Genomic DNA, 23468 nt, shown 5'->3' with positions numbered 1-23468 from the left:
GTTACAGAGCTCTGTGAGAGAACAGGAGAATATGGTTAGTGCTAAACCTGCACTGAAGTCCCTCAGAAAATAAGCTGGGGTAGCTGGGATCAAGATTGACTTCTGCTCTTTCTGCAGTTTGCAGGGAGACACTTTGGGGGCATGCTTATGATAGTATCGGTTTACTTAATGGCCACATCAATCAAGTGGTATTTTCGGTAGCAGAGTTGTATTAATTCACTACTGGATGAACCAGTAGTGGTTCATCATGTCCTTTGACAAGCTGATTGGGCTCATGTTAGAGCATTTACACAACCCTTCTAAGTAATTTAGCTGAGTCAGTCATTCATGTTCATTTCATATGTTCAGAGCAGTTTGCTGTATTTATTAGAAAGAAACTTGGATTCATCTCAGACTGGAATGGCCAGTGAAAGCAGCATTAGTGTGCTTTTATGGAAGATTCACATAACTTGTAGTTAATTGGAAGGATGCTTCTGGCAACTTCATAAATGTGTAGGAGGACAAGATTACCCTGATGCTTCAAAGAGAAAATATTTTTTATTAAAGACTGAGATTGCTGTCGTGTTTACGAAAAGGAAAGTTTATGTGGGAGGATAGTGCTTTCTGGTGTGGTGAATTCGGATTTCATTGTTTGTTGTAGTATTCATTGTGAAACAAATAATGGGCAGTTAACAGGAAGGTATTAGCTGTAGCACTAGCAGAATGGGTGATCTTTGAGAACGGTGAAATACATTTTTATTGCAAGAGAAATGGTAGCACAGTTGGAATCTTACTTGAGGTACAGAAGTGTTACAAATAAATGGTTTTCACTGGAATGTTCTCCTTTTCCTGTCCCCCCGCCAGCAAGTGTTCAGGTAGGTGTCCCAGTCTGCTCTGTGATAATACTCCTGTTGATAGTTATTGTGCGTGTTCCCAAAACACAGCCTCCACTTCATGGCTGAAGTAATTGAGGTTTTCTTCCAGCCTTTCGGATAAACGTATCAATAGATCTGGGCTGTCCCAACCTAGACCACTGTGCACTAATGCCCCCACATGTTAGTTTAAACTGGTGGTACATCTTTGCCTGCCCTTAGAATGGCTTGGGTTATTAAGTCAAACTTCAGTGTTCACACCTTTTTTTTTTTATTTTTTTTTATTCATATCAGAGTATGAAAGGTGTCCCAGGCAAATGTGTTTTATAATTTCTTAAGCAATAAAACAAAGTCTTAAGGTAGAATTGCTCTGAAGTTTATTAACTATTCTGAGCTCAGGAATGTATAAATAACATACAGTGATTATAATTCACTGCTTCAAGTGCCTCTTCAGCACGTAATCTATTTCTAATCCTGTATGCAACAAAATCTTTCATCTGTTTTGAGCTTTGACTGCTAAGATGGGTACCTTAGCCTTGAGGAAGCAATGCTGTCTGGTATGGAGAAGAGTCAGTTTAAGATGTTTATCAGCAAAACAACAGAGACTGTATGCCAAGTAGCAGTTGTCCAGAGTAGTGATTGCCAGAGCTTCTGGCTCCTTCAGCCTAACGCTGGTGGCACAATTAGAGCTGTTTGTGTTTTCATAAAATAAACCTAATATTGTTTGGGCTTGTGCTCCAGTATTTTTAGAGAGTATTGCATAAACCATTGCTTTTAAAACAATAAAAATTGTGTCATATCAAAAATTGTGGCAAGAACAGTGGAGACTTTATTGGAACATCTAAAAGGTAAAGTTTTGCCAGTTATCATTTTGCATTAGGTGATATTGATCCTGCTTTAAATAGCTAAGATTTCTCTTTTTTTGAGCTTTACTCTAAAACACAATGACTTGTATGCTCTCTTAAAGAGACTGTGCAAAGTGAACTATGGGAGAATTTTTACCCGATTGTGGGATTTTTGATAAAAACTATTTTGGTTTGTTTTAATTAATTTTTAAACTTAAATTAGCTGCTGTACTCTGAAGTCTGTAGTGAATAAGGCATGCAGGTATTGTCCTTAGAATAACTGCTGATGTCAAAATGGTAACATCTTCATCGCTGACATGGACAGTGGGATTGAGTGCACCCTCAGCAAGTTTGCCGATGACACCAAGCTGTGTGGTCCGGTTGATATGCTGGAGGGAAGGGATGCCATCCAGAGGGACCTCGACACGCTTGTGAGGTGGGCTGATGCCAACCTTATGAAGTTCAACCATGACAACAAGTGCAAGGTCTTACACCTGGGTCGGAGCAATCGCCGGCATGGCTACAGACTGGGCAAAGAAGAGATCCAGAGCGGCCCTGCAGAGAAGGACTTGGGGGTGCTGGTCGATGAGAAAATGAACATGAGCCGGCTTCAGTGTGCGCTCGCAGCCCAGAAAGCCAACTGTATCCTGGGCTGCATCAAAAGGAGCGTGACCAGCAGGTCGAAGGAGGTGATCCTGCCCCTCTACTCTGCTCTTGTGAGACCTCACCTGGAGCATTGTGTGCAGTTCTGGTGTCCTCAACATAAAAAGGAAATGGAACTGTTGGAACAAGTCCAGAGGAGGGCCACGAGGATGATCAGGGGACTGGAGCACCTCCCGTATGAAGACAGGCTGAGGAAGTTGGGGCTGTTCAGCCTGGAGAAGAGAAGGCTGCGTGGAGACCTCAGAGCAGCCTTCCAGTACCTGAAGGGGGCCTATAAGGATGCTGGGGAGGGACTCTTCATCAGAGACTGTAGTGACAGGACAAGGGGTAATGGGTTAAAACTTAAACAGGGGAAGTTTAGATTGGATATAAGGAGGAAATTCTTTCCTGCTAGGGTGGTGAGGCGCTGGAATCGTTTGCCCAGGGGGGTTGTGAGTGCTCCATCCCTGGCAGTGTTCAAGGCCAGGTTGGATGAAGCCTTGTGTGGGATGGTTTAGTGTGAGGTGTCCCTGCCCATGGCAGGGGGGTTGGAACTAGATGATCTTGAGGTCCTTTTCAACCTTAACTATTCTGTGATTCTATGATCTTTCAAAATCCTCTTTCTTTATTTTGCTTCTTCTGTTGTGGAAGACAAAGTCAAATCCATAGATGAAGCATAAAAAGTGCTGGAAGAAAACATTATTGAAATTGGCAAAGAAGGATTTGCTAATTGATTTGTATTGTGGCTTCTGTCAATCTTTTAAACTTGGGTTTTGTTTACACAAAGCCTTCAGATTGGGGAATATTTAGCTATGAGGAGGCCGTCGTCTTCAAATTGAAGCCACTTACAACAGTCTCAGTAGAATTTTGTGGCAGAGCAAAAAAGTGAATTATTTCTGAAAAGTGTTAAGTGGGTGGGTAGGGGGGTGGTTATCTTGAAAACTGAAGCAAAACACTCTTAAAGGCCTTTCTTGCTTGCCTTGAACATTAAAAGCGCCCAATAAAACCAAACTGTCCATGCTGCTGTTTGTCTTTTACCAGTTGCATTTAAAGAGGAATTCTTTGAAATGTAGTCTTAGATACATAAGTTGTATACACTGTGGCAGCTAATCAGTGGTATCTAAGTGGTAGCAGCCAGTGGTAGCTAATATTGGTATATAGTTTTTATATATTTTAATTTCCTCCATTGGGCAGACTGAGAATAGTGAGATTTACTGATTTATCCTAAACAGTAAATTAAACTCTTTTCTTGCAAAAGTCTGCATTTAACTCTACTGAGATTCTTCTGAATTTTGACTTACTAACAGTTACCCAATTTATATGTATGTGTTTGCAGCACCAGGAGTTTGTTCTTCCTCTGTTAGCTGCTGAAGTTACTGTCTTACAAGGGAATGATAATATATGTTTTAATATGAAAAACAGCGTATTGATGACAAACACGAAAAGGCATTTTTGGAGGCTGGTAGAGATCCTGAATCTATTTTATTTTGAATATATTTAGATCTCAAGTTGTTAGTGAAATTTAAATGATAGCTCGATTGAAATGTCTTTCACAGTCACACTATATTAATACTATGTAGTTGAGCTTGAAGTTGGCCCAATAGACAAATGCATTCCAAGTTTTGGAATAGCATATCAAGAATGAAAAATGAAATAAAATGTTTAAGGTGCTGTTTGCATGTTAAGCCAGTGTCCTGATGTGGTTTCATACCTTTCCGGGTGTCTCAGTTATTCTGATGTTAGACTGCTTGTAATTTTGCTAAAATACACTTTGTTGAATGGGAGATATCCAGAAAGTCTTGCATTAATTTGCTTTTGTTTTTTTTTCTCTTTAGACAGTGCCTTGTTATAAACTAAAGTCACACATTCCTGAGTGTAAACTGATCATGTTCCCAATGGAAATTTCAGGAATACTTGTGGCTACTTTCAAAATGTGGAAATCTATTTATTTTTTTTTCCCCACTTGTTTTTCTTCCTAGGTTTTGGCACTGATTGCATTCATCTGCATAGAGACCATCATGGAATGCTCCCCTTGCGAAGGCCTTTATTTCTTTGAGTTTGTGAGCTGTAGTGCGTTGGTGGTTACTGGAGTTCTGTTGCTTATGTTCAGTCTAAATCTTCACACAAGAATACCGCAGATCAACTGGAATCTTACTGTAAGTACATACAGATTCTTACGCTGTTGAAAATAGCTGCAAGTCTTTTTTTAAGTTTGGGCTTTGAACTGTACTTTCTACTGCTGTTGAAGATCCCGTATGAGTGTTTTCTATGCTGAGCAAAGTAGACATTTTACTTGTATATAATTTGAATACTAACAGCAGAAGGAGCTTCGAAATGTGGCAAAATTAAACAACATTAAGTAAAGCTAAAATTGTCTTCGGGTAGACTCCGTTTGGAAGGAAAAACCTCCTGCTAATGCCAGTAATTACTGTTTGTGGAAGAAGTGAGTAAAAATGCAGTCTGTAGTTAAACTTAACTTTGACAGATGCTGTATTTACAGTAGCCCGTTGTTCTCTCTTAAACTGTGTTTTTGTATTGGGACAGCTGTGCTGCATATATATTCTTACACAGATTAAGACAGTCATTGGGTAGTTGTGTAAAAAATTACATGTTTTCTGTGGAAATCAGGTGTTTGAATTGGTTACACATGTAACTATTAAACATTGACTGGCAATGCTCAATGCATTCTCAAATACGAAAAGTTTTAGGAAGAGAACTGTTGGCAGTGCGCATTCCTTTTGTACAAGTCTCTATTTCCATTCTGTATTATGAGTTAAACTTTCAGATTGGGTTGCATAAACACAGGTCACAAAATCAACATGTTAAAGTCACTCTAGTGAGAGATCTGTCAGCTTCAAGGACAGTATTTGTATCAACTTTTTTGGACAGTACAGATACATACATGCCCATGTTCTGTTTTATTTTAGAACACTGTTAGAGATCAGTCTCAGAGGTTTTTAGGCTTCTTTGTGTTTTTTTTTTTTTTAACTTTCGTTTTTAATGTCATTTATTAATGTTGCAATTTGCACATGTGCGGTAGCTGTTTATAAGCTGAAATGACTTGTCAAAAATGAGCATGAAGTATGGAATTAAGTGATTCCTGGGCATGCATGATCTGTTGAGGAACTCTTCCTAAGAAAACTTAGTTGATAGATTAGATGAACTGAGAGCTGTGACTGGGTAACCAGGTGGCTTGCAGAACAGAACCAGTGCAGTTACTGGGCTGTCTGGCTTCTGCTGCTTTTGTCTCCTTTCTGCTAGTATTGTCACCACCTATCTTGGCAAGTTGGAAAGCAGCAGCTGCAGGGAGAAGGTAGTCTCTCTTTCTGTTTCCAGCTTGTTTTTTTTTTTAACAAGCATCACAACAGCCTGATAACAAGAATTGAAGACCATCTTTTTATGCCACACAGTTCTGTATGTGCCAGTAGGATGCACAAGAGTGTGAGAACAAGTGTGTATAAGGGCATCATCATAAAAAACATGATGGCTTTGCTGGTGTAAGGCGAGTGGTTTCATAGTGGAACAGCTCTTGTTCAACGTAAGTTAGACAGACTTCTTATCAAGAGACTGGAGAGTGGTGTGCATGATGTCCATGGCTGAGCTGAAGTTGTATCTCTGGAAGAACAGTTTAGTGACTTTGCATACCCTTGATTCTGCATGTCTGCACCTTTTGTTCTGTTGTTGAGCCCTGTGGCACACTCCTCTTGCATGCCAGACACTTTCACAATATGTTGAACCTACTTAGGTACAGAATCCTAAATGCAGCTCTCTTCTTTCCCCCCAGATAGCGCAGTAGATGTCAGTGTGTAACTGGCAGGTCCTTTCAGCCACTCTGACTTCTTATGGTATTCATGTGGCAAGAACTGCTGCTTTGCAGTGTTACTTGCCTCTGCATAACACTCTGCTAGAGGTATTTAGAGAAAAGACGGCGTAAAAATCTAACCAGATGTGGTACGGTTTTTTGGTTGAGTTTTTTTTGTGTTTTTTTTTTTTTTTAGTTTGGTGCTTGTTTTGTTTTGGTTTTTTTTTTTTTTGTTTAATTAAGTATTTTGTGGTTTAGGGCAATGGTCACACTTTGAACCCTTTTACCTAAACAGCATGGAGTAACATGACATGGTTGGAGTTTGACCTGAAGGGCAGCTGTCAGTGCTTTTGCTTAAGTCCGTATTGCCTGGTCAACAGAGGTAGAAGTAAATTATCATGATCTTGCAAGTCTCATTCTTTTAGTTACGTACTGAAGATTAAATGCTTCTTCCATCATTATACCAGAGCTCTCTTAACGGAAGTGAGGCCATCCTTCTTCCTGGTATTTCTTACTGAATTTAACAATCATTAATCTGATGGGATCGTTACTCCAAGAGGAGTGTGGGAGTATCTTCATTATTCTGTTAGCTGTAGACTGTTGCAGGTACAGGGAGGGAGATTAAAAGCTCTGATAAAATACCTATGGGAGATAACTTTGGCAAAGTTGAGAGAAAATTTAAGAATGTAGAGTTGTGGCTGAAAGCCTTTTTTGCTTATTTTGGCATTTTATTCTTTACTATTTAGATTTATATTCATACATTATTTGCCTCTTTCAATAGTTAATACTTCCCTCTGTTTTGATGGTTATTATGGTAATTTTGCAGCCTCTGAACATGACACAGTTATCATAGGAGCTGCTTACTGAACAGACTTTGGCACTTCTGAATGCTTTAGGAGGAAGTCAGTCCTGCTTATGCATTAATTCAGTAATATGCATGCTTTGAAAAAAAAATTATGACTTTATAATGTGTATTTCCTTTGTGAAAAGTCTCAAACTTTGCTTTTAGAAGCTGTGTGAGAAGAAGAGCTTTTTGTAGTGCTCAAAAGAATTTGATAAATCTTTTGTCAAACACTGCATCACGCAGACTTCTAGAAACCATTTGAATCTGTTTGCTTTCAAATGATCTTGTGTATTCGAAAGTACCAGGCCATCATCTGCTGTTGTCCAACACAGGATTGTTTCCTTTAGTACTTTATTAAAATTAGACTTCCTATCTGTCCTACAACTGCTATCCCTGCTTGTAATGAAAATGTTGATCAGTATATACTGATGCCTAACAGATTAATAAATTTACTAATTTTTTCTAATAAATATTTTTAGCTATTTATGGAGAAGGGCTTTGTTTTGACCCTAATTAGAGACTTGCCAGCCATTTTCACATCGTCCTGAAGGTAAACATGAAAGAAACATAGAGATGGTGAGGCTAGGAAAGAGCCTTGCTTGGGTGTGTTGGAAAGAGGCAGGTCTGTTACAGTAAGATGAAAGTACAGTCACTTGTCTCTGTTGTGCAGTGATATCAATGTTATGCAAAAATGCAAAAGCTGGGGAACCTGTCAGTGGAAATTTCCATTTCTTTCATGCCTCAGAGCTTACAGAGAACCTATTCTGCAAGGAGACTAGCAAGTGGCACAGGGGAGTGAACAGTACACCACAGCAGAGATTCCTGCGTCACTGATGAGCTGCTGCTTTGAAATGTTTGTTTTCAGAGCAAACTAATAGCTGAATGCTTGCTATAATTTTGTCTAACTTCTTCTTGTTGTTGTTGTTGTTATTATTATTATTATTGTCATGGTTTAAAATTCGTTATTTGAATCTCATGTGATCTACAAGGAAAACTTTCAAGATCTTGCAGCCAAGCTATGTGCATGACATAGCCCTCTACAAGAAGGGAAGGGGGGTAGGAAAGTTAGCAGTGTTTGTAGTAACTTTGTGCTGAATTTGCATGTGGTTTGCCAGGCTTTCTGACAGTTAAAGGTGCTGCAGAGTGGAATCCACCATGATGCTGTGGTACCTTTTTCAGGGCTGAAAACTGAGATGCCTTGGGGAGGGTGACAAGTGATGGCAAATACCTGAGAATATAGAATTTGAAAGTGTTGACAGTTTGTATGGTGGGAGACATCAGAATCAATACAGATGTAAATCACTGTATAATCAGCCTGTAGAATGGACTTTTTATGTCTGTGTAGGAAAAAAAATAATCCACTGGAGCACTGGTAGTGTATTCTGTGTGTGAGTAGTTTGGAATGCAGGCTTTTCAGCCTAGAGCAGACTCAAAGATGAGGCACAGAACTGAGCACAGCAATTAGAGTTCTGCCAGGCTTACTGGCCTGGGCTCAGTTCCAAGGAACCACTGCTACAGGGAGGAACCACGAAGACTCAGGTGTGTCTTTTAGAGGACACAGATCGGCGGTTTTATCTTGTGCTGCCTGAAAACATATGTTATCATCTTTGCAGAGTTGGGTTTTTTTCCCTCAGTTATTGTAGGGATGAAACCTTTGTGTGTGAGCAGCTAGCACTTAAAGTAGTGGCTAGAAATTTGGTGCAGTGCCAAAATGGTACTTATGCCAACATTGGCTCTAAAGAGTGTAATTACAAAGCTGTAGTTCAAAGGTTTTCACAGGATAATCTTGATTTATTTTATATTTTTAATTCATATTTTCCCCTTCTGTTTTGATAGAACATCCTAGTTTTCTTTGGCTTGCTTAGCTGTTGAATGAGAAATTAAGTCAGTCATCCTTCAATTCTATGTTTACTGCTATCAAAATAGTAATGCCTATTAAGGATAAAAATAAATATTTTATAAATTTTAATAAATTATCAGAATTCATTTCCTCCGGGTTAGTGCTCTTTTTTGCATTCTCATTTGGTGCAGCATGGTGTAAATCATTCATTATTCTGTACAAGAACTATTACATGGTTTGGTAGTTACTGCTAATAAGTTGTATTGCTTTCTGACTGTAACTGCTGGTCCTGTCTGTGCAGGACTGCTGACTGGAAAATTATGCAGGGAAAGCAGTGAGGAGCAGCTAAGAGAGAATCAAGAGGGAAATGGGTGATCTACAAGAAACCAAAATGAAATCAGGTTGTATAAGCATTCATTAATTCAGGAGCATGTTTTGTCGTTTGCAGCGCAGCATCCAGCAGAGCATGTATTTCAACTCAGAAGTGGTTAAAAGTAAGACTAAAGTCGTATGAATCTTGGTTGCAAGGCCACTTCTTCAGTCTCTGCAAAAATTATAGCTTGTCCCTGACCTTTCGGAGAGCTGACGAAGGCTTTTGAGCATCACTTGCGTTAATTCAAGGTCCTTTGCATACTTGCTTGCAGTGCTGGAAATAGAACTGATTTCAGCCAGTGCCAGACACCTGGGCCTGGATTGAAGCATCTGAACAGGAGCACCTGCAGAGAGACCTTTGGGGCTGCCATGTGCAACATGGGACCAACAGGGACCTTCAGCCTTGCTTGGGGATGAGGCACTGTAGTCCCGCACTGTGAAATGGGCACTAAGACACCCCTGTTTGCACAAGGATCCCTTTCCTATATAAGCCTAAGTAAATGAGAAAAACAGATGGGAATTAGTGCTCATACAGCTAATTTGGTTCTTTTTACATAGGACTTACTTTTGCTTGAGAAACCATGTTTGCATTTTTGTGGTGCAAAGTATTCATACAGTGTTTAATAATACAATTATAGAGTAAAATTATGGGAGTTTGACAGTCCTGGTTTAGAGGACTGACTGGTATGTTTGTAAATGTCTGGTAAATAGCTTCATAAAGAAACAAGGAAACAGTTCTGAAACCTTGCAAGTAAAAATAAATAATAAAATCGGTAACCACACTTGCCCTCCCTTCCCTGCAAACTACAAAACAAACCTTCAAAACCCAACTACGTGAATGGAAATGTTACTTTTGAGCACTCTCTTTTGTGGATAATAACCTGGACAGAGGCATGCCATTAACTGTTGCCACTTTTTGTGGCAAAGTCAGGCTGTTGAAATGTGTAGATTTCTTTCCTAGATTACATAAATTTAGCTACTTTAAACTCCATGTAAATGAAAACTTTTGGATTTCAGAAAGCACATGACCAAAGCAATCATCAGGTGAAATGTCAGTTACAAATTACAATTGCAATATGATGCTGTCTCCCTTTTACATAATCACTTGTGCAGTCTATTCACAACAAAATACAGGATAGAAAGGCAGAGCATGTCTTTTGGTTGAGTGTCTCTTAAAAGTTTGCAGGTGTAAAGTCATGGAAAGTGATGGATAAAGGCATGTGGATATTACTGATGCCTGTTGAGCAACAAAGCTAACCCCTTGTCATGTACCAAACTAGAGGAATAAACAGAAGCTTTCAAAGCTGATGTGCCTTGCAGGTTTCAGGAGTGACTTAATGGGAGTTTTCAGGTCAGTTTACGGACGTCTCATTTGTAGCACCAGTTCAGCTTTTCCATCTTCATTAATGTAGGAACCATACCTGACCTCTAAAATGCCAGACTGTAGGATGCTGTCCATTTTTCTAGAGTTTCTCACCTTTACAGCAGAACAGCAGAAAAAGAGCCTTACCCTTTTTTTTAGTATAAAATGCTGTCTTGGCATAAACTCATCTTCATCCACAAGATGCTTTCTCTGCTTTATGCTCCTTCTGGGTGGAACAGATAGCTGGTGATGGCAGTATCCTGGAATATTATGTTGTGGACTAATAGTAATTTGCGAGTGAACAGAATGACATGCAAATAGCTAGCAAGTGGCCAGAAGTTAATCTTTCATTTTAAATCATTTTGGAAAGGAGAAAGGGAGGAGCAGCAGTCTAGAGTGGATTTGATTCAGCTTGTAGATTTTCTTTTCTGTTATGGATGGCAGCTTTGTACAGTATTTTATGGCACAGCAGACTGTCTCATGAGGTTGCTGTAATTTCAGCAGAAATTCTTCTATCTGTGTGATGTGGTTTTTACTTTGTCTATAAATATAATAGCAAGAACTTCAGCTACATCGTGGCCAGATTTGAAACAGCTCATCTTCTTTTAATTAGTTTATTCTTTTTATTGCCATGATTATTCATTTTCTCTTATGTGAAAAAAAGCTACATTATTTTTAGGGAGTGTCCTTCTTGAATTCTTGCTGTAGGTCACTCGTTTTTGGTTTTGCTCTCACTTTGTCAAAAACCACTCTATTTTTTTCTTACCTTTCTGGTCTTAGTAGTAAGTACCAAATTTTAGGTTAAAAACCTCCACTAGTACTTTGTTTCAGTTCTTACCATTATATGTCTATATGAGGATGTTATTGATAAATATCATAAACTCCAAACAATCTGATCTGTGGATATGAAAGATGCGTTAGTTTTAGCTTTTTAAGAAATTACCCTTATTGCGTGAATGTGATTCAGTTGTTAATTGCATTAAAAAGGTTTGATCTAAACAGGGAAAATGGAATTGCAGTTCTTCAGTTCTGAATCGTTGGCTTCTTTGCAAGGACACGTTTAATATTCTTTGTAAAGATTGTGACTAAATAAAATGTCAGGTAATGGTGACAAAGTTTCTAATGTACTGATGTCTTTGGTTTCCTGGTAGAATTGTGACAAAGGCACCAGCAGTCTGATTTCAGCAGTATTTCATACTCAGCGGTATCTCAAACTTCTTACAAGAAGCCTTTGAGTTGATTCTTACCATGGAGATCAGTGATAATGTCTATCATGTTGTGGGTAGGTCAGGCTGTCTGTATTCTACTGTTTTCTTCTAACAAGGTAATTAAGCTGATGGATTAAGAAGGTCAGAAGTCAACAGAATGAATTAATAAGCACATCTGACCTCATAAATTATAGTATATTATGTGCCAACTGCTTAGTCTTTAAGTGTGATACTAAGGAAGTACAGAATGTCTGAAAAACCAATCTAGATTATAAGACGTGAAGAAGTGGAAAGTAAGCACATCTTTGTTCTGATGGTTAGTTCCCTTAGAATTAAAACTTACTTCAAGTATGACTCATCTTAACTCTGCAGCTGTTAATTTTGCTATACTGTTAAATTTGTTGTGCTTTTCTATGTTAAACTTTGAAAACAAAGTGGTTTTTTGATTGTTGAAACACTGAAGTCTTCATGTACACAGCTCAACCTTATTGATATTCAGAGCAGTTTAGGTTCTTTGATTCATACTGTGAGAAACTTTCTCCTTCTTTCAAATAACTTCTGTGGCTCTTCTCTGTACCCTGTCCAATTTTTCAACATACTTTTAAAAATGTGGATACTGGAGCAGAACTCAGCATTGAAGTGTTCCTTGCACAGGTAAGATTACATCCTTAACACCTGTTGTGTCCGTATGTCCAAAGGAATGTATAAGTACCTTTTCTTCCTTTTTCTTGGCCATGGCATCTCCTCTTGAGGTGCTTACCTACTGTAATTACTGAGTTCTTCCAACTTTTTTCTTCCAGGATTTTGTCTCCATTCTGTAGGTCTTACCTGTAGGTGACAGATGTACCCTGGCAGTAAAATACACAACTTGACCTTGGGCTAAACTAATTTTTAATTATTTTTGTTTTAATTATTGAATAGTGTAGCTGCCCTCTCCTCAGTATTTAGTTTCAACATACTTGTTGACATGCATGTTTATGCTAGAGACTCGATGAAAATGCTGAATCCTGTTGAGCCTCGTGTATCTTGTCATGTATAATGAGACTTCCCCTCTAGTGAGGAAAGGTTTGTACAGAGGAGAGCCACAGCTCTTGCTGGCAACCCCAGAGGCACAGTTAGAGCTGCTGAGCTCGAAGTTGAATAGGATACTTGGAAAAATTGTAAAATGCCATTTATTTTGTGATATCTCTATTTCTTATCTCTGCAAAACAAGCTAAAACTACAATAACTATTTTTTATTTTTTTTTAATGCTGTGTATACCAGATAATATCTATCTTGGTAAGCTTGAACAGAGAGAAAAAACTTCTCTAATTATACACTGGCAGGTGGAGAAATGGTAGGAGTTTGAGACCCGCAATTTGCTTTTGTTCCCTTGCTATTTGGGAAGACAGTTTGGTTATTACTGGGCTCATGAATCTGAGCACATCTGTGGAAATAGCAATAAGCAATGGAAGTCTCTCAGATTTCTTGGCAAAGTCCCCCTTTTAGATGAGGATTAGGCCACGGTGGTGCAACATATAGTTTACTGCCTGGTACACTTAATTGTGCTAACCAGCTGTCCCTGGGCCAGTACCTTCAAAATAGATAGCTTTCCCTGTAAGACACAGCACCAGAAGCTCAGTTTTTTGTAATTGCTTTCTAATGCATTCTCCGGTCATGGCACAGAAAACAGATGTTTTGGGGGTGGGTGGATGACAATGGTCTTTCAAAGTGAATGCCTCAAAGAATTGGTAGAAAAATTCCTGACAGTTATCTGGGCAGTGCATGGAGCACTGTTGTGATATGAATGAAAACAAAGAGTTCCTTGAGTGCTAAGGTTCGATACTGAGGTTACTTCAGCATCCGCTGAGGTGGAACAGGTTTACTCGTTGTTTATGCTGACAGTACTTTTCCAACAAACCCAGTAGAAACTGAGCTAACTCATCCAGAACCTGCACTGGTGCTGTATGTGTACATGCTATGTGACTGCTGTGCACAGACTAATGTGTACACATGCTATGTTTCCTGTGTAATGATCTTTGCCTTTGTTTGTGTGAGTGGTAAACTGCACAGAAAGTGGGAAAGTATTCCTATAGTTCTTGTTTTAACCTTCTGTTTCATCACTTCTAATAAAAGCAAACAAAGAATCATTCTTTAGTAATGCTAATGAATTTATTTTTTTAGGATCTGGTCAACACTGGACTCAGCACTTTCTTCTTTTTCATTGCCTCTGTAGTACTTGCTGCTTTAAACCATAAAAGTGGAGCAGAAATTGCTGCTGTGGTAAGAATTTGAACTTCTTTATATATGACTCATCGTCTGTTAAATCTAAGAATAACTTTTCCTCATGTTCATTGAATACTTCTGTTGCCTTTGACATCACAATTTATTTATGATTTTACAGTTGGCTATAATTCTGATTTGAAAAGTACTGACATCCTTTGAGTTGTTTGTCTTAAGGCTTGAGGCAAGAGCAAACAGAAAAATGACTTGCAGAGATCACTTTAGCAGTTAAGCTTGCCTTTTTTCTTTATAGCCAGCTTAGATGATACTGCTCTATATTGCAAGCCTACAGAAAAGATAGAGCCAGAAATTCACAAGAAATTGGAGCTCCTTACACATAATTTGCTGAATTCTTCTTGCTCACTACAGACCATTTTTGTTCTGTGGAATGAGTATAGTAGTACTTCAGCATTTTAAATGTAGACCAGTAAGTTCAAGCAAATCAGTTCTGTGCTTGAGTTGGCAATTTTTTTATTCTATTCCCGCCACCCTTTCAAACCTGGATGTTGAAAATCACACCACAGTTCTGCAGAAGCATATAGGAAAAATTGCTAATTAGCTCCTTCTCCAGACTAATGGTCTGGACTGATCATCTCTTCTCTTGTAATTCATTCACTGTTGTTTTCACCCTGTGGGATGAAATGCTGGATGAAGAGCTGTATTCTTTGTTTGTATGTTTGTTGTACATTTTGTGTTAGTAGACTGAGAACTTTGTTTTCTAGGGTCATTGATCTTGGTCACTTATGCAGACTTTTTTGTTCATTGAAGAAAAACATCAATTTTTACAGACCATGATGATTTGTCAGTGCAAATAAAGTAGAAAACTAAGCTTCTGAGGAATTTGTTTCAAAACTACTCTTGTTCTTGTTTTCAGAAATTGTCTTTGACAATTCTTTCTACTTCTTGTAGATATTTGGTTTCTTGGCAATGGCAGTGTATGCTGTGAACACATACTTAGCTATTAAAAAGTGGCGAATGAACAGCAGACAACAAAGTAGTCGGCAGACCAGTGATTACATACGTGCTCGAACAGAGTCCAGAGAAGTGGATCATCACCCTGAGATTCAGCGTCTGGATGCATGAAAGCAACATTCAAATGGGACTGCAAAGGGAAAAGACATGCTTAACTCCCTCATGGAATAAAGGGGTTTGTCTTTATTTAAGGAAGAAAAGGAAGATCACATGGTGGCAAAGAATGCCCAGCCCTGCATATGTGCAGAAGTGCATTGAGTTAGAAGCTGTTGTCATGAAAGCAGTAAATGTTGATCATTCAAAAGCAAGATCTGTTTAAGATGTCCACATATGTATACATATATTATATAGCTTATATAATATATAATATATATATGTTTTGAAGTATGTTACTGTTTTGGATTAACTGCACAGTACTTTCCTTCCCTCTCCCAAGTGCAAGCTCTGAATATGCATGTTCTGCCACTGTTTCTTCACCTATTGTAGACACTAAGACCAACACTGCATTGGTTAGTTAATATAGGAAAGAAAACCACCAAAAAGAAATCTAATACATGCTAAAAGGAGGTGAAGGGCAAATAGCAATAACTTTAACTATGTTATTATGTCCAGCCAGCTCTCTGTATCCATCCTCATGCAGCCCTCAGCAGTGCAGTTCAGTTCTTGTCTCCTGCGGTTTCACTGTTGGTGCAGTTATATAGCCGAAATGGACAACCATCTCCCATTTTTTTTGTTTGGTGGATGTAGTGTTGAGGTAGTTACTCTGTGGATTACTTTGGAATTACCATATTTGGCTCATGCATGAATTTGTGCAAAGTTAGCAAGGTTCTTGAATGGTCACCATAATGCATCAAATGCAGGTATGTGGTTTTCTGCAAATGTTGGGATACATTCTATTTTTCATTCTGAAATAGGGAGATAAATCTGGTTGAGAGTTAGGGTGGAGAAAAGGGGGTTGAAGGGCACAGTATAGAAAGAAGAGGTTGTCATCCAATAAATTTGCATTCCAGTCATGGCTTTTTTTTTTTTTTTTTTTTAAAGGCTCATAATTTCTGAGGAGCCTGGAGTGAGCAAGAACCAGAACAAATTATGATGGGCTTACAAAGTGTGTTTCTAAGGTTTCAATATTGTGATTCCTGCAATATAAATATTGTCCTTTTTTGGAAGGCCGGTTGTTTCTTCTAAAATTTAAACTGTCTGTAGTAGGTAAAAATGAATTTTTAAAGGTGTTTTTGTTGTTGATTTTTTTTTTTTAATTTGGTATTTCTCCATTTTTTTTCCCTAATATTTCTTTGGAAAATGAGTTAATTGGCAGATAATGCAGTTGTATTGACTTACTCAGAAATAGTTTTACCTAACTGTAAGTTTCTTCTTAGTTGTACTTCCAGTGAAGAGAATGATATTTTGTCTGCTCAGAACTCAAGTTGTGCAGGAGTTGGTCAGACAAAATCATGACTTTGTTAGGAAGATGTCCCTTGATATTTTTTTGGGCTTTATTTGATTGGTGTTTTTTATCCATGTAATGCATTATTTGGCATATGCATGCGGGCATGTTACAGGAAGAATATATGTGGTGGAGAAGATCTCTAGAGCTGAATTCCTTCCTGGTGTAAGCTGCTGAAATCTCTCAAGATTAGCAGAACTGTGTGGCCTGTCTGCCTAAATCCATCTGGTGTTTGGACTGGACACTTTTTGCATTGTATTCTGTGTAGATGCATTCTTAAGTGGTTGAATAGACAAGAACAAAGAGCAGTACATGGCAATAGGTCACTTATAAATGTGAAAACCAGGTTATACTTAACAGTAGGTCAGTAGAAGTGCCTGGGTTTTTTTAATACCAGAGGGAATGAAGAGTAACAGCTGTGAACCTAATGCTGCAATGTTTGAATCTAGCAACAGAGAATTTGATGTGTGAAAAACCGGTGACAAAACCGATGTCTTCTTGTGTTCATTTTACTGATGTCTGCAGTGATTTCACCTTAGTGGCTAAGGTATAGATCAGAATTTAGAAATTATTAGTAATGAGGTTAAAGAAACCTTACATTGTCTTAAGGACTAACGGTTCACCAGTTACTACAGACACATTTTATTGTGCTTCTCGAAAGTTAATGCCAAAGGGAACACCAGTGGAAAAAAAATTAAATAAAAATAAGAAGGAATGGTAAAAGCCAGCCTCTGGTGTTGGGTTTACATTAGAGACATTTGACTGAGATGATGTCTCACCAGGATTACTGTGTTTCAGAGAAGTAAATGACAGCTGCATGTTCAGTGTGGTATGAAATAACAAAGTTTGTTATTGCCAGTGCAGATGTTACAGCCCTGCTGTTTATCAGCACTCTGCCTAATACTGGCAAAGGTTCCAATGAGAATTCATGGACAGTGTCAGTGACTTACAAGAACCCTTCAGAATGTTGTCCTCCAGCAGATCCACGCTTTTAGCGTGGAATCCTTGTCTGAAATCAAGAAACATAAGTGATGCATAGCAAAGGCTTTTCATTAGGAGTGTATCCTGTTTGATGGTTAACAGGGACTAAAATTGTGCGTACATAAGAGGACACCCTGTTCCCTTCCTTTACTCCCTGTGCCGATTCTGGCTTTTTCCAGAGGTGTGGGAAGTCTCATGCATCTATAAGCTTATGTACTTGGTCTCTTCCAAATCCTTGCACCTATCCTTGGCAACATCACTTAGCTTTTTCTGGAGTGAGATCATGAAAAGCTTTGGTTACCTTTTAGCTGGAATGACAAATGCAGAGTGATACAGTTGTACTTCTAATACAGTGTAATACTTCATCATGTAGTATAGTGCAGCTGAATGACCCTGAGTGCTTTTGCATGTGAAGTATTTCCTTGAGCTGAGAACAGAAGGCTGTTATTTATCACTTGCATCATAACTTGAGCTTAGCACGGCTTTTGTGTAGAATTCAAAGAGAATATTAATTTTAAAAATGCTATCTGGTACACTTTGTAAAACAAAAATTTGTAATTTCCTTATTTTGGGGACCAAAGATGGTTTTAGTGTTGTACAGCATATACTTTCTAAAAATCTTAAGTTAAGCATTTATTACGCTATGGAGACATTGTTTAGTATTTGGATTATAGAGAAGGGAAAATCAAATAAGTTGTGAAAGGCAGCTGAATTTGAAACATTAAGATCATTTCTATATACACTGTTGATTCTTCCCCCAGACCAGATTTTACATGGTGTATTGAAGAGGTAATATTTTAAGACTCTTACGCAAACTGCAGTCATCATAAAAAGAAAAAAACAAAACTCTGAAGGAAGAAAATAGGGTAGATATTTTTTTAATTTGAAGCTTGCTTAGAAAAGTGACATTAAATTGCTTCTCGTAGCCAGTTAGTCTGGTAGTTCCTGAGCACATAGAGATAATTCCTTTCAGTCCTTAAGAGTGCTGTTTAGTTCCATAAAGGGACTCAAAACTCTTTTAATTTTAATAAGAATTAAACAGTTGAAACTTGTAGGAACAGGATGCTCAAAACTGCAATGGTTCTGATTTGTCCTCTTCCTTCAACCTAAGCCCTCAGATACGCAATCTCCATGTATTTGTGTGTGCAGAAGAAACTATAAATTGTGCAACCAATGCACAGACATCAAAGGACTAAACAGATATAATCGGAGCAACAGCATAATAGTTATTTTATAGAGTTGTAATAAGATGTTCTCCTCTTTATGCTGTGTGTGATCAGTTTTGTCAGTCTTGGTTCAAATCCATCATAGGATCATGTAATGATGTGCAAAGTGCCTACAGTAGGAGTTTCTAAACCCTGTAGTTAAGAACTGATTTGACTGTTTAATTGCTTCTTTGTAAAGTTGATTCCTTCTTTCTCTCTCTACTTGTTCCTTGCATTTTGTATATTCACGCCTCATCTATCTTTTAATATTTATTTTTTTTAGGCCTTCTTCATTGATCTGTGTTGTCTCTGCTTCAATAGAGGGAAGATAAGAATACTGTGTCCTTTTGTTTATAGTACTGTTTTATGACAGCTTATGATATTTGGGCTGGATATGTTGGGGGAAATGTTATTCTTTCCCCTGGGACTTTGGAAGCTAGCTGGCATATGGCATGTGCTTCTGTGTGAGCTTTTTGGTAAGAGCCTCAAGTTTAGAGGATTAGAGATCATCTACCTCTGCCCTCTTTGAAAGACAAGGTACAGACTCCAGAGGTTTGATGCCTGTGTTTCACTCTGTGCTGTTCATTGTAGTCTTTGTGTTCAGAAGCATGGCATGAGCAATGAGCTGTGCCTTGGAAGCGGTTTCTAGTCTTTTGCTTATGTCTCTTACATGTGCACTTAAATCATTAACGTGGGGTGCTGCTTCATAGGTTTCAGCATGTGTGCATCTCATGATCTATAATTGTCTCGTTGTTGATTCTAGAAAGAAGAGGGGAAAACTCGGGACATTTTTTCAGTCTTCCTCAGATAAACCTTATTTTAACTTGTCTTCCTTGTGAATTATTTTGTACCATATGATGATCACCTTTTTCTGATGCATCAGACTTACTGCTTCTTAAAGTGCTGTGGAACACAGCAGGAGATTTGACCTCCTACAGGCTGCATGTGGACTGTTACGAGTGAATTAACCACTAGTTTTCAATTAACTTCAAGGTCCCTAAACAAATCTACTGCTTGTCACCTTTTTTACATTTTGGGGATGTGCAGGTACAGCAAATGCTTACCTAATATGTGATTTTATTAGTATAACTTTTCTCCCCCATCACTTCTTCCTTAGTCTTTGTTCTGTATCATTTTCTTGTCTCATGACAACTTTGTAAACATTCCTACTTGTTCTTTTTGTTAGGGGTGAGGGAACCAAACCAACATAAGTAAGAATAATATTTTGGGGGCATAATAATAAAAATAAATAAAAAAACAACAACAAAAAACCCAACCAAAAAACAAAACCCACAACAATTCAAGTAGTGTAGAAAATAACATACGCTCTCCTACTCAAATGAGATACTACACAGCATGTAAATTGAAACCTGTACGTGAAAATTAGAGCACAAAGAACAGGGTTTATGCTAAAAGCTCTGGACTCAAACATCTGCAGGTATTTCAGATAACTAAAAAGGCAGGCACAATCTCATCATAAATTTTGAGATGTGTTAAAAAGGTGAGGAGAGAAATGCAAACTTGATTAGTAAGTGCTTTCATAATGGTATGTGAACATAAATAATCCCCAACTGCAGAAGGAGAGACTGCTTCTGCGCTTTGTAGAGACACTCAACAGTAGTAAAAATAGGAGTTTCTCTGTTCCTCTGTTCTTAAGTCTGGAGCAGTGCTGGCTGTGTAATACAGTTGGAGAGATTCTACACCAGTGTTGCTAATGGTGGATCTTAAAAGCTAGGTGTATTGACAAATTGGTGTGATTATCAAATAACTTCTGCTAAGCTGAAGTGTGGTAGTTGGTTCACAGAGACGTGCAGGACATAGGTGCTGCACCAGATGGACTCTGTGTGTCTAGAAGAAAGGATAGTTTCAGATTATTTTCTGCTCAGTCCCACTGAAGTGAGTAGAGCCATCAAACAGCATTTTCTGAAAACTGGGTACATAGTTCTTACTGTTTAGAGCATAAAGTAATGGGTTTTTTGGAGGGCCAGCAAAGCTCAAATTGCCTGTGTGGATGGAGATTTTGTGTGTATGAATTTTAATGGCAACAAAAGTAAGAATTTAAAAACAAAACTGGAATAGGTACTGCAGAATGTTTGAAAATGCTTTGTTCAAATTAACGCCATATTCCTCTTCCTGTTTTAACAGCGGGACTTGATTAGAGATGAATTTATACAAATATTGAGGAACTCTCTGAATGACATTTAGAATCTTTTGTGGCATGTTTTCCCTGTTTAGCCACTTGGCCACCTGGATAGATGTGTTTGGCAGTGTGGGGTGTTGTCCAACCTCAAAGGGTTCCTTTGTTGTTTTGGTCTTATTTTTGCATAGTCTTTTAAAATCTGTCTGTAACTTAACCATTCTAAAAATGATCTTTAAAAAATCTGCTTACACTGTGACTTATGATAGCCTTTAATTTAGAGTATACAACACAATCTTCATTTTCTTTTGGGATATGCAGCTTTCAAAAGTGTTCTTATATATGCCCGGAAAGGAAAGTTGTCTATTTATCATGAGAATGTGATTAGATGAAGTTACCTATCCAGAATCCCAGTGCAGCTCTCTCAGATGTGCTGGATGGATGAGTTAGTGAAATTGCCTTTTAATCTCTATGGGTTAGTAAATATTTTTTTATAACTAGCCACAGATATTCCTTTTTAAATTATACTTGGCAAACAGAAGATATTTAATTTTATATACAATATACATAGTTACCTTGATTGACATATTTATAACATAGAGCTTTGTGTTTACTATGAAGGTTTTATCTGTATACCATGAACTTCATGGGTAAAATTTTAAAAAGCCAGTTAGCGTATATGGAAGGGTATGGAAACTATCTTCATGGATTCAGAATGAGGACTTAGGAGCATTTAAAAAAGCAATAGCCAGGTTGCATTAACAGTGTATCTGGGTTTTTTGTTACTTCTTTGATTGGGGCTGGTCCCTGCAGTTATTTTAATAACATCTGGATGTGAGTAACAGAATGAAGTATGACCATCTGCCTCTTCTGACTGTCACAGACTGTTGTCTAGAATAGGGGAGATTTTAGGGTACTGTATTTGTTTTGCTTTGGACAAATGTCTGGATTGACATTTAACTAAAACCTGCATATGTCTGAAAGAAAATACCCTCTCTTAACTAGGCTGACTTATCACTTCTGGTAACCTTTTAATCCCCAAAGTACTATTGTCTAAATACTTGTAGTAATGTTACATTTATCCTGATGTCTACAGGTTAAAGTGAATCTGGCTAGCACCCTTTTATTACAACAATTGCTACCTTCATTTTTCTACTGTTTATACTTTAATCTTGAATGTTTACTGGTTTCTACTTGTTGGATATTGTGGAGGGAGAGTGTATCTTAGCACTACAGTTCATCCAGCTTTAACTCATGCATCACGGTTCTGGAGTAATAAAATATTCTGATTTATATATTGTGGCCAATTTATTGCATTTTAAAATGATTTCTATACTTAAGACACAACATTTATGACATAACGAGTGACTTAGCTAATCATTGTATCTGTTTAGACTTGCTCTCTTCTGTGTGTCATTTTGAAACTATTTGTATATGTTGAAGTTTGTGAGGGTTCGGGAACCCACAATGAAATAGTAAAGTATGTATTTATTTCTCATAATAATGCTCAGTTTTGATTTGAAAGTTGACACTTTGTATGTCTTTTCACAGAATTGTAAACAAATACCGAGAAAACTGCTTCACCTAGGGTGCCTTCATGTGTGGTACAAACACTTGTCATTCACAAAAAGAGAGATGTAAATTTATTAAACCAGTAAACACTATTTTTGTAATGTGAGTCACTAATGCATCTCTGGCTTTGTTGTGCTTTGTTTATGGCTACTGTAGTCATTGACTTCCCTTTGTGCACTAAATAGTGAATCTAATCTCATGGCCAATCAAAAGGTTGTATCGCTTTTACTCTGCTCTTCCTTCAGCTGCTACCTGAAAGATGGAGACAAAGCACACCGCTGATGTGAGCTAGAAGGTACTCCACATTTCTTTCCTTGAGACTTCTGTAAAGAGATGCTCAGTGTGGGGTGTCTGTATCCTCAGAAAAATGTAGCAGGTGTAACCTAAACATTCTGATTCTAGGTCATCATTTATGATGTCTGAGGAAGGAGTATCCAGACCTGACTGAAAGACCTGATCCCTTGGGATATGGGTCCTACGTGGTCAGAGTTGTAACTGTGAACAGCTCAGAAGTAGTGGGTTAGAGTTCCATCTCAGGCTGAGCAAAGGGGATGCAATTTTTCTTTTACCATTTGAGCACAAGTCTGCTGTGTAATACCCTTGGTATTTTGCTTTTGAAGTAAGAAAAAATTGTAATGTCTTGCCAAGGAAAATCTTACAAGCATTCTCTGTGTGTGCAGACCCTGACTCTGTTGTCCTCACTCAGGCAAAATTCCCCATTGACTTAGGGGACTGCAGGTCAGGTACCCATTTATCACCAAATCCTGATCCAGGATTTAAAGACTATCATGAGTTAGCAAATACTGATATAGAGACCATTTACAGCCTTGAAGCAATTTCACATTATTTTGGTAAGTGTTCTTGAAGTTCTCAAACTGCACACAAGGCCAGCTGATAAAATAGATGCTTTCGGTAGTGGTACCTACCAGCTGTGATCACTGTCATCTGGGGGTTGACAGCTGGAGCTTACATGTGTGTGTAGCATCTTCCAGCTCTGTATGTGCAAGTTGTGCCATTAATGCTTGACCAATTCCATGGGCAAGGTAACTCTACAAGAAAGTGTAACCCCAGCTTGGTTTTACACCAGTAATAATTTGTCAATGTGCGTGTGCTTCTTATCCATTGGT

The 23468-nt window shown here is 38.1% G+C and overlaps 1 protein-coding gene across 1 annotated transcript in view; it reads left to right on the top strand.

Moving 5' to 3' along the window:
• Positions 1–15381, top strand: part of CMTM4 (CKLF like MARVEL transmembrane domain containing 4) — a 30679-nt gene extending 15298 nt beyond the window's left edge. The window contains exons 2-4 of the mRNA XM_065662596.1: positions 4318–4494; positions 13932–14030; positions 14940–15381. Coding sequence (XP_065518668.1) covers positions 4318–4494; positions 13932–14030; positions 14940–15113 — 450 coding nt within the window. The 3' untranslated portion in view covers positions 15114–15381. The remainder of the gene's footprint in view (positions 1–4317; positions 4495–13931; positions 14031–14939) is intronic.
• The last annotated feature ends 8087 nt before the right edge of the window (positions 15382–23468 follow it).

The sequence above is a fragment of the Lathamus discolor genome, chromosome Z (assembly GCF_037157495.1).
Source record: "Lathamus discolor isolate bLatDis1 chromosome Z, bLatDis1.hap1, whole genome shotgun sequence".
NCBI classification, from domain to species: Eukaryota; Metazoa; Chordata; class Aves; order Psittaciformes; family Psittacidae; genus Lathamus; species Lathamus discolor.
This window is presented reverse-complemented; position numbering and strand designations above follow the sequence as displayed.